At 40.8% G+C, this 12568-nt stretch overlaps 1 protein-coding gene across 4 annotated transcripts in view; it reads right to left on the bottom strand.

Annotated features, from left to right (window-relative positions):
- The window catches only part of CRYBG3 (crystallin beta-gamma domain containing 3), a 1479538-nt gene that overhangs the window by 908116 nt on the left and 558854 nt on the right, over positions 1–12568 (bottom strand). For 3 of the 4 annotated variants that reach the window (XM_085622435.1, XM_085622436.1, XM_085622438.1), the window contains exon 9: positions 2496–2601. The exons of the other annotated variant lie outside the window; for it this stretch is intronic. In XM_085622435.1, the coding sequence (XP_085478561.1) occupies positions 2496–2601 (106 nt within the window). The remainder of the gene's footprint in view (positions 1–2495; positions 2602–12568) is intronic. 4 annotated transcript variants of the gene reach the window in all.

The raw sequence follows: 12568 nt of genomic DNA, 5'->3' as shown, positions 1-12568 counted from the left end.
CTGACTCCTTTTACAAGGAATACATTATTATCTCTAATGCTATACAACCCCAATTAGCTACTTACTCTCTCCCATCAGTTCCGCCCCCTTTAATACCCTCTTCACCATTATATTCTCTATTCCCGGCGCATAAACTTAAGGCTGCCACTGTTTATAAGTTATTGTTATCTAATGCTAATGTTCGCTCTAAGTCCAACATTGAAAGTACATGGGAAATGGACCTATCCATCTCTCTTTCTATTGATAGTTGGGACAAATTATGATCGAAATTATTTAAAGTTTCGGCTGCAGCCAGGATAACCCAATCTCTGTTTTTTCTGTATCATAGAGCCATTATTACTCCTGTTGCTATTTGTAAGTTTTCCCCTACATCCTCTCCCCTTTGCTGGTCCTGCTCTACCGAAACTGGTACATTAGTTCATCAGCTATATGAATGTGCATCTGTTCTATCTTTTTGGAATTCAATTTGGAATGTATGCATGTCAGTTTTCAACTTTAATGCAACCTTAACTTTTGTAAATATCTTTTTAGGTTCTTTAGCTCCTGATATGGAAACTGTTTTACCTAGTTCTAGGTTATTTGATCTTTTTATTGCATTAGCATTTAAAGTGATCCTGTCTGCATGGAAAGACAATTCTAAACTGTCGTCAATTACTTGGTGGAATTTTATTTGTGACGAACATAGGATTGCTTCTGTTTCCTCCTCTTCTGTTTCCCAAAAAATCAAAGCTGATCTTCTTTGGCTCCCTTTTACTACTTATCTCTCCTCGCACCCTCCCATGTGATAATTCATTCTCTTTTCACTTTCTTCTCTCTCTGGCTTTCTCTTTTCTCTTTCCCTCTCCTCTCTTTGGTCTTTTCTCTTTTCTTCCCCCCTTTTCCTCCTATCCCATTTATCAGTGCCTTTTCCTTAAATTGCCCTATTATTGATCCTTTTTTGTTTGCCCAGTTATTGTTAACCAACTTCGTTTATATACTATCTCTTTATGGCGCTATATTGGAATATTTGTTTATTGTAGCATTTGTTCTTCTTTTTCTTTTTCTCTGAAAATTCAATAAAAACTTCTTAAACAAAAAAAAAAAAGATGGCAGTTTGTTACTGACTGTGTACGATTGTTATCTTGAGACTATTCCATCTGTGGCCATATAAAAAAAAAATCTTGCACATGCTTGGGTTTTCTTTGTGATTCTACAATTCGTTTGCAGCAATCTTACATCATATGTGACAAGACAAGATCATTTTCTTGACAACTGGTTATGCATCACAAGCACAATACCTTTTGCACTATTTGAATCATAATCAAACTGCAGTTTCCTAAAGACTACTTTCATGCCACATTCTATGAGAATGGAACTTATGTCCCAGAACTTATAACGAATTGTGATTTATTTCCTACTAATGAGGCCCATTAAATATATTTCTCTTTCTGGTAGGAAGTAGACCGGATGTTTGTAAATCCTGAGGGTGAGACTCTAACACTTGGTCCACCCGGTCCAAACGGCGACATCGTAATATTGGGCTCGCACTGGACTATGGCACATGATTATCCTAAAAACTGGCGAGCTTGGGTGCCCAGGAGCAATCGCATGATTTAACATGTGCGGGGTCGCGGTCGATTTCTAAAACAAAATCTCTATTCCCGGACGACCTTTTATTCAAAGTAGTTCAGAAGCCCTCATATGCAACGTTGTCTAGCCTTCAACTCAATCCCAATCTCTCCATGAACTTCCTCACACGCCGCTTTCCGTCCGTTCCAGCATCATCGTTCCATGGCAACATTACAGTCACTCCAACTCTGGCTGGCACTCGAATAGTATCCCCCACTCCGGAGTGAAAGCACATGTGGCATTAAAACAGGCTTTAGTCACATGCGGACGCCAGATCATACTAATCAGGAATCCGACAGAGACTCAAATACAATTAAGGCACATGCCAGCTGCAGCTCATTTCCACTCCTGCCAATCAGTACACAGATGAACTGTTCGCCTTCCAGGAAGTATACGTGCAATGTTAAATTAGCTGCATCTCAACATCTCTTGCTTATCAATGAGAATTGCCTGCTGGACAGACGCAAGGGATATTTTCACTCACTCTTGTCCTCTATTTCTCATGAGTAGGCTTCATGAACCGTGTGTAACCTTTTGGATTCGCCAGCACTAAACACAAGGGAACAAAGGAAATTTACACCAGAATATTATGTAAAAGTTCTCCCTCTTGGAAGTTGAGGATTATTATTGGAAGACAAAAATACCTTGAAATTCACAATGAGGGTAACTAATTTGCTTTCTTCTCTCGCATTCACACATCACAGTCAACTCAATTCTAAACAGGCAGTACAGATTATCTTGTGGTTCCTTCTTCACTGTGATATCTGCTATAAGACGCCCAAATTAGTAATTTGTATATGTACACACCATTTTATACGTGTGCGCTCATTGTGCACACAGAAAAGTTTAAACAAAGTGAAGTGGGAAAGAGGCACCTATTACCCTACCATCTTCAAAGGTCGCAGGGATTGGAAATCTGCAGGAATAGGTGATGGACCTGGTTCCAAAATTGTCATTGTTCCTTTGTACTGAGCTTCCGAGTAGGCAAGCCAACTGCGAATTAAAAAATAGTGCATGAGCCAAGTATAATCAACTGTTTATTTCAACACTTCACATAAAAGTAAAAGAAACGTACATTAAACAGTTTGTTGCTTCAAAATGGCAAAAAACAGGTATCTAGCGCTATATGAAAACAAGTCACTATTACCATTACTTTATACTCTAATTGCCCTATACCAATTGAAGTCCATTTCCAAACTAATCCTTTACTTTGTTTTCACAGGTCGAGGCTATATTTTAAGTCATACATGTCCAATGCAATAACCATAATTGATTTTGTGTGCACTGGCTATGCATACAGTAGATTTTGCTGCTGGTGTTACACACAAATTGATAATGAAGGTGGCAGAAGGGTGTGTGCAAATGTTAAAATCTCGTTCAGGGACCGGTGTGTATATTGCAAGGGCCAGATGTGCTTCAAGGGTTATGTAAGATAGGACAAATCTTAGTGTTGCAACTTGTGGGCAGCACAGGTGGCGCTAGCACTCCCCTGGATTTTGAGAAGGGTAATCAATTATCTCAGCAGCACAAAGAGGGTATTTTAGTGCAAGTATGCTCAGAGCAAATTACCTTATTCTTGAAGCAGCACAGGGATCTTTGACTATGGCAATGGGCTTTCTGTACAGACATGAGTCAATGGGATGTGTGGGAAAAGCTTCCATGGTGGCATAGGAAGTATTAACTATGTACCAATTTGTGGTCTACTATCAGGAACCTATGAAGATTCTGCCATCAGGAGGTATTGAAGGTGAGAAGAAATCTGACAAGTATGCAAACAGCAATGATGAGGTTTGTTGGAAAATGTATTAGTGGGAAAGTCCGCGGTGGTCACAATTCGAAAGGTCTGGTTTGTTAGTAACTGGAAACATTCTCAGGTTCATTACTAAACACGCTGTGGGGTGTGTCATTCTGGCATTCTGGTCTTGAGGAGATGGAGTCAGTCGGAAGTGAGTTGAGGTGGCAACATTATAAGGCAAGTGTGATCAATTAATAAAACCATGTGGTTCCAATCTGACCTTGAATTCAGAGAGAGACTGATATGGATAAGTGGAGGGCTAACCCAGATACTGGTAATGGGAGGTTGATGACTTCTTTGTGGGAGGAGTATGGCATACAGAAAGGTTGGACCATCCATTCTTGAACAGCAGTAAACCTGTAAGCCAATTAGTTTCAAAGATGGGGGTTAAGAAACAGACCAAGAATATTTAGGAATTGCTTGACAACAGTGTTAATTGAACTCAAAAGACGAGTAAAAGCTTCCAAGGACAGGAGAGGGTCAACAGAGTATCAGGCAGGACTGATCCAAAGTAAAGAGGTGAACTAGCAACAGAACTTTCCCTGGTATTGCCCCACGAATTTGGAATTCCTTACCACCCGAAATCAGGCTGAGTCCCTCAACTGCATCTCTCAAAAAAGAAGTTAAATTACTACTCATAAACACATTTCTGCCCTGGGTCATCCATTTTGATCCTGATCTACACCCATGATTATTACTAGACTGTAGCTCCTTGCCCATTATCCACTAGACATGTCCAAAATATTGCCTTCTGCAGTTTGTGAACATACACAATTTTCTCTTTTACTTCTATTGATTAGTTTGTTGTTTACTTGATTGTTTTCTTATTTCCAATCATTTGATTCAAGATCTACTCCAATGATCATTAGTTGACTGTCGGATCATGCCTATTGTCCCATTGACTTGTCCTGGATATATTACCTTCTTATTTGTTATTCTACACAGTTTGTACCTCTGCTGATTATGCTTTTTGCCTTCTTGTTTTCTTATTTTCTGATCATCTGTAAAGCGCTCTGAACCCTCACAGGTTATGTTCCCTCTATATAAAACTTTATAAATAAACTAAGAGAGAACAGTATTAGTGATGCTTAAAAAGACGAGGCTATCATTAAGAAAAATTGATTTATTTTTTTGATGGCCACAGAGGGCGCCAGGAGGAGTAAATTGGATAGGATGATGTGACAATTCATAGTGATATTGGTAAGAGTACATTTTGACTATGGCATCTGTAGATGCAAGACTGAAGGTAGGTGAAGAGACAGTGTTTAAAGGGGAGAGAGTGAATGTTATCTTCAGTAGCCCTTCTACACTGCACCAAGCCATGGTGTGTAACAGGTTGGGAGAAATTAGAATAAAAGAAGCAAGTCACTGTCCATTAGTGTTTCTGCTGCTTAAAGGGGTACTTGCCACTCCTGAATCAATTTTAAGACTATGCACTTAAGTTTTATCTAAACAAATATATACAAACAGAACCTAGCATATCAGGTTACTCTGGGTTTGCATCGCATTCTCAGGACTCAAGTTTCACATGGTCTGGGCTACTAGTTCCACCAACTAGTTCCCACTGACCACAAAGGTATTGCGGTCATTACATTTAGGGTCTGGGGGCCAGCTCTCGTAGGAGACATTGTGGCCTCAAAATACTTTCTCTTAGACAGGCTTGTCAAGATGTGCCAAACATTGGGACATCTTGGAGTCTCATGTATCAAGAGACTGCTAGCAAGATAACGTTCTAATCCTTTGAGACCTTTCCGCATCCAGCAACCATTTTGAAATCTTTTAGGATCCACCAGATTTGAAAGCCATTTTGGGTTAAGTCCTAGTATTTGAGGAAACATTGCCCAGTCTTCAATGATAGGCAATATTGTTACCCTAGGAAGCAGTAACAATGTTGGTGCGCTACCCTAAAGCTGGTCTTTGAAGGCTGTTAATGATCTAGTCAAGAGTGCTTAGGTAGGATAGGGTTTCAATAAATCATGAGAACATTTTGTAATTAGGGAGACTTTGAAAACAGGCAGATTTTGGATTCATAGTACAAATGTATGGAACAGTTCAGCTGCATATGAAGTTACTTTAGGTAAGGCATTTTAAAACACTTCAAAGATCGATAAGAAAAATAGCAAACTTAGAACCTTGCTGATTGAAAGACTTGAGAAAGCAGTATAACAAAGTACTAAGAGATCTGACTCAAGACTTCAGAGGAAATTTAATTTTGTATGTAACATTATAAGGAGAGCTTTGAAGTAAGACAGCAAAGATTTCCAGAGAAATCCAGACAGTATATTTGAAAAACATTAAACAAATGATTAAAGACTTTGAAAAAGAACTAAGAAATAGAATAAGGTGTATATGTTTGAGGGCTGGGAATACCAACTTTGTGGGGAAATGCCAATGTGAATTACGAGATGTTCACTACAGGGCTTTAGCTCTGCCAGCAACCCTTTATTCGGTCTTTCCTCCGGAGGAGTCCTCATGAGTGAATCACCACTGTACATGCCAATATCTTACAGGTTCATGCCTTCAGTCATTATACAATTCAATTTTGCAATCTTACGTAAACCAGTAACCAGATCTCATTGTCTACAGAATTATATCTCCAACATTCATTTCATAACCCCTTGTCCCAAACTTATTAGGAGATTCTCTTGTGGCTACTTCTCCAAGGCGAGGGCAGCAAGTTGATGCATTCTGCTACAGCGTAAGTAACTGAGCCTTGACATATTGACTAGACCAAGTAATTCTGACACCTGGGCAGAATGGAAGCTCTCGTGGCCTTGCGGTCGTCAATTTTCACGACTCTGGAAAAGGTTCAAGTGAAACTGGCCACCCCTAGGGTTTAGAATCCCGCCTGCATGCTAGATTTACAGACTAGGCTGACACCTTTAACTACTCTTTTTCAAGTAGGAGGGGCACCTTCAGGTACCCTAAAATGTTTGTCTTTGACTAATACATTTATATTTGTTGCATCACCGCAATCACCAGCCTTGGCTTTGGTTGCAAGAATGTCCCAGAATCCTTTAATCTCAGGGCTTCCACCCGCCTTTTTGGCACGGCCTGAACAGTAAGCTGGGGAAGCCAAAAAGTTTCACCAATTTTTAACACTGATTTAGCTGCATTTTCTGTGTTGACCATTGTCCTTCTAGGACCAGGTTGCCTTTTTAATTTTAGCTTTAACTGAAGATGCTGTTTCATGTACTTTTGTCCAAGGAAATGATCTAATCTATTACAATTTTGCCAATTGTTTCATTTAGCCCTGTTATTCGCCTGCATTCATACCACTGCCCTGTGTATCTGAAGCCAGTGGTGAGCAGAGAACTTATAATGAATCTCAGGAATGGGCTTGAATAGAATAACAATGAAGAATCAGAATTCTCTTCCACTCATCTCAGTCATCCTTGATTAGGCCAAATTGGTCACTATTTTGTCTAAATTATATGTGAAGGGAGCCTAAAACCTGAAAAGGATTGGGAAAGGGGATGGATGAAAAACTGACTTCAAGATGTCATACAGCCTAAACAAATATTTAGTTCTTTGCAAATGAAGTATTTTAGGACTACTTAGACGTGTTAGTAGTTAGCTATATCAATGATATCTTGAATTATTCACATTTTGAGTCTGAACATATAACTCGTTTATTTGGCATTTCAAACTTTACAAGAGAATGGTTTATATGCTTTACTTAGTATATGAATGAATTTAATTGAAATGATGTTTATTTCAGGAACTAACTCATAAAAGTATCATACCTCAAAGCTAGAAGACAATCAAATATAAAAGATTATTGATATATAAAATAGTTATTAAAGAGAACGATTTTTAACAATAAGATATTTAAAACAGCCAAAAAGTACCAGGCAAATATAAAAAGTATTATAACATAGAATCTGAAGTCACAAATCTAAATTATACAATGGCCAAGAATTTTATAGGCATGTTTGATTTAGTAAAGTGCATAGGTAAATATAAAGGATATTATAACATAGCATGCTAAAGTCACAATCTTAATTATACAAGGCCCAGGCAGGTCAGAAGCTTGGTTGATTAAGTAAAGTTGATGTTGAATTCAGCTTATGTAAAACCAAGTTATTTGAGGCTAGCCGACATAATAGTAAATTGGTCATTTGTTAAGGAAAGTTTATGAGATTATAGATCTAGGAGGGTCATAATAAGATACCCAGCCTCTTCCTTATTAACCAAAAACTATAAGAGGTAGTGTCACTTAGTAGAATTCGGTAAGAAACTTAAAAAAGTCTAACGCCTAGGACAATGCAATTTGGCTTGATCCAGGTCCGCCTTGGCCTGACATATGCAGGACAAACGAATAAAACATGTTAACCTCCCCAGTCGTATTGTTACAGAGTGCACATAATGATTATTTGGTGCAGTTGGATTTCCAATTACAAGTAAACTGGTTTCCAGCAGTGTGCCCAACCTAACTTTTACAAACAATGTGCAAGCCGGAGGTGGTTAGATTGCATCCACATATGGTTCCCAGAGCAGGTACAGGTTGGATAGATACAAATTCTCCCATCAGGCCCCTTGATTTGGCATTACCTTGATGGGCTTTGAGCTTGCTGTTCCAAAAGGCAGCTTTTACTACGGCCTTGGCACTGTTATTAATTGATGAGGGATTGCTCCAATATGCATTTATACCTAAATCATTAAGATTTGATGTGCGAAAACCATGGGATGAGATGCACTTTGCCCACAGTCAAAACTTCTTCTGCAGCAAGGCCATAATGCTGTAGCTCCAGGGTAGACCAGAGCCTAGTCCAGTAGAGTGCTCTGCAGCAAATTGATTAGCTATCTTAAAAAGCTATTTTCTTTAACAGTCAAGCAACTGGTGTTTTAAACCCCCCAGATTTCCACCTCATACAGTGCAGCTGTATGTACCTTTGCCCTGTATACTTTGATTGCCGGGGAAACAAATTTAGGGGTGGTTGCTTTATATCTCTCTATTAGCGCCAATGCACTATGAGGCAAGGTTAATTTGCATTTTTGGATATGAGATTTCCAAGTTCAGGTTTTATTTATTTTAACCCCTAAATAGTCAAATTTGTCTACAATTTTTAGGTTCCACCCCTTCATCGGGAAACGACCACTGCTTGATCTAAGAGGTTTGAACACCATGATCTTAGTTTTTAAGGTGTTCACTTCTAGGCCTCGATGATCACAAAAGTTAACAAATTCGTTGAGCAAGTTTTGAAGCCCAGATGGAGTGTGAGATAGTAGAAGGGTGTCGTTTGTAACAACCGCCCAGCCTGGGGGAGTCATGAACACTTGCACTCAGATATTGAACTGCATCGTTTACATAAATTGAAAACAAGGTTGGGGCGAAGACGCATCCCTGGCGCACTCCTTGCTTAACTGGTATGCGATCCGTCAACTTGACACCCATCCCTCACCTTACTAGATTGAATTTTAGATTTATAAAGCACATGGTTACTCCCCACGCTGAGCATATCAGGCCCTGACGAGTCCGGTGCGAGTGGACTTTCAACTCTGTCTAAAAAGCCACGTCTTCAGATTCATCCGGAAACTTGCCTCGGACTATTCACGTCTTAGGTTAATTGGCATTGAATTCCAGAGCTTGGCTGCGCCCAGCCCAAAGGAGCAGTCCTCTAGTCTTGCCGGTGTCCTCTGGGGATTACTGCCAGCACTGCTTCTCCCGATCTGAGTGTTCCGCAGGGAGTGTGAGCCTTGATCAGGGCGAAGAGATATCTGGGACCCCTCAGATTCATTATCTTATGTGTGAAGCACAGGGCTTTATAAGCAAATCTGTGTTTAACTGGGAGCCAGTGAAGTTCGGCCAGACCGTGGCTAATAGAAAACCATTTTGGTAGTCTAAGAAGCATCCGGGCTGCAGCATTTTGTGTTCTTTGCAGCATCGCTAGCCTGCCTATAGATGTACCCAGATACAGCACTTGCACTAAGTTACTCTTGTGTAGTCTAATAAGTACATCTAACAATGCAGAGTTAATTCCCATTGTTGCGAGGGTAGACCACAGTGCGAAACAGCCATTACAACATAGTCTTTACCACGCATGTGTTATAACACATGCACCGTTACCAAGGACAGCCTTTACCACGCATTTTTACAATGCATATGCCTTTACCACACATGCCTTTACAACTAATTACGATGTACAGATATGTATGGTAAAGGTACATGTGTGGTACTGGTGGTAAGGACATGTAGTAAGGGTGGTAAAGACTATGGGCGTTGTTAAAGGAAACAGAGTGACCCTTCCGCTTCCTCTTTACGACATGCGCCATGCCTCAGAAGAGCTGCCTCTTCATCGTAGAGAGGTAAGGGGGATTGGGCCTGGGTGGAGGGCTACAGTTTTAGGGCCAAGGGCTGGGGGGGGGGTAATATTTTTTAAAAGGGCTGGGGGTGGGAGGGGCAGGGGGCCGGGTCAAACAGGGGTCTGATTTTAGGGCTCAAGGGAGGGGTATTTTTTTTTTTTTTAGAAACGGGGGTGTGGGGGGGTAAAGAGTCACATAGTGGTCTGCTTTTAGGACTCAGGGGAGGAGGAGTTTTTTGCTTTTACAAGGGCAGGGTGTCAGCGGGGATCACACAGGGGTCTGCTTTTAGGGCTCAGGGGAGGGGTATTTTTTAAAAGGGCTTGGGTCGGGGTGTTGCGCAGGGGTCTGCTTTAAGGGCTCAGGGGAGGAGTCATTTGTTACAAGGGCTGGGGGCCAGCAGGGATCACGCAGGGGTCTACTTTTAGGGATCAGGGGAGGAGTATTTTTTTTAATGGGGGCACAAGGGTCTGGTTTTAAGGCTCAGGGCAGGGGTCAGAGAAAACCTTTATCACGCATATGCCTTTAACACTAATGCTTTTACAACGAAAGGCATGTGTGGTAAAGGGTATATTTGTTGTAAAAAAATGTGTGGTAAAGGTTATGTGTGGTAATGGCACTCACTTTGTAATGCATGCGTTGCAACTGAATGCTTTGTATCGTCATAAATCCGACCACAGTTGCTGTCTAGGGACAAGATCGAAGGATGCCCTCAGGTCCAAAAAGGCCATGTATAGGTGGGTCCTTAGAGAGCCTAGGATATTTGCAGACCATGAGATTAAATCTAAAAATCTGATCTATCCTGCTCCCCCTCAAGTTAAAATCTGCCTGAAATGGAGAAAGAATACCGGCCAAAACTATCCGATCAAGCAATTTAGCAAGGACGTGGCGGCAGAACACCTTCTGTATATTGTCGATTAGACTGATGGGCATGTACTTGCCACGGACTGTTCTTGCTCCTTTTTTATACAGTGAAATAATCTTGGCACTGTGACAAGAGTCAAAAGTTTTGCCCCTGCCATGCTTCTATTTGTCAATGCATTTATATACAATCCCCAAACAGCAGGCTCAGAGCGAAACAGGCCACCTTGAACTTTTTCTGGGCCTGGGTCCTTCCCAGGTTGCAAAGACTGTATGGCCCTAACAGTTTCATCTAATGTATATTGAATAGGGCCATTATGGTCAGTTGCCCTGGGACCTGAGTATTTGACAGATTTGAGCAGATTGGTGCATACTTTTCCATAAATTGATCCATCCACTGTTGGGGTTGCAAAAATAGTTCTATAGAACTGTGGGTTTTGAGACTACTGTGTGCAAAAATATGCCACAAAGTCCTGGAATCCTTATTTTTTGATGCCTCAACCAGGGCTGCCCAATTTGTATCAATCCATCTCTGTTTGTAAGATGATGTAATCTGCTTGTATTTTGAGCAACCTACACTAATTGCCTCTTGGGCTCCTTGCTTCACAGCCTTGATTAATAGCCCCTTGGCCATGCGACATTCTTATGAATACCAGACAAGTCGCTGGTGAGCTGGCCCTTTCTAAAGTTTGAGTTCCTTTGCAAATGGGTGATACAGGGCCTTAAATAGTTTGTCATGGATAACTAATAAAGGGACTGTATCAGAGGGGTGCTTAGCAAATGGATAAAAAACATTATTAAAGTTGTAGTAAATTTGCAAATAATGTGCCAGTTTGGAAAAATAGTTTAGACCGTTTGATGGATTTTCTATTGTTTCCCAGGGTTAGGAACATCTCTGATCAAACACCCAAGTCAACAGTGTCCCTAAACAAACTACCCTTCAAAGTAAGCTTGAGGGCATTGTGGTCACTATCCAATCTGGGCAGGATTTCAAAGTCTGCCGCTACATGCCAGAGATCAAGATCGAAGATTACATAATTAATTCTGCTCTGGCTGTAGGAGCACAGTGCCTGTCGAAGGCAAATCTTCCATTACTGGCCCACATACTATAAGTCAGTGTGCTGGACAATAACTGCATGGCAGAGGTTGCTCTGGATAATAAAGGTTCGTTCTCTAGCGTCATTATACCTCTAGCTTCATGTTCTATTTCAACGGCTGGAGCTAAGCCATTTAGTGGCTCGAAAGTGGTGTTAAAGTCTCCGGCAATTAAGAGGGGTGCATTGTCTGTCCTACTATAGAGTTGATGAGCAAGCAGTTTTAACGTGGCACTGTGCGGTTATACACATTATATAGGTCAACCTTATTACCATTGCTTCCTCTTATTGATAGACCTACGACATCATGCAATCTATCTTTGGTTCTTTTATACATTTGGCATGTTCTTGACCCATATTAGGAGGCCTCCTGAGAGGCGGCCAGCTCTTGATGGTACTGCTTCTATGCTGCAGTTGGTATAACCCAGTCTAAAGTGTTTTCCAGTGCCCCGGTCTCCTGCAAATGTACTATATCATATTGAATAATAAAAAGTCCCCATTTAGGGACATTGATTTTCCCTTGCAAGCCAGCAATATTCCAAGATAGTAACAGGAGCTAGGGCAAATGTCAATTTTCAGTTTAACAGGGCCCTTGTGATGGTGTGAGTCGGGAAATCAGATCTAATTTACACTAGTCACATGTAATAGTGTTTTGATACAATGAATAAGTGGAATTACCAACAAAAATATTACACTGTGTGGATAAATCACGAACATTGTAGTGAGTGGGAATAGAGCACACAGTTTCAAGATCTACAAGCCAGGTTTGGGAACGGAAAATGCTCTCATTCTGGTTGTCAGTCGACCATGATTTGGTCAATCAATTTCTTTTGATGGAGACTGTGTAAGATGAACAGAGCATGCAGCTTCAAGGGAGGTAGAATGGACGGCAGAAGTGACTCAAGCC

The sequence above is a fragment of the Triturus cristatus genome, chromosome 8 (genome assembly GCF_964204655.1).
Source record: "Triturus cristatus chromosome 8, aTriCri1.1, whole genome shotgun sequence".
Classification (NCBI taxonomy): Eukaryota; Metazoa; Chordata; class Amphibia; order Caudata; family Salamandridae; genus Triturus; species Triturus cristatus.
Note: the sequence above shows the minus strand (reverse complement) of the source record. Positions and strands in the feature narration are given on the sequence as shown.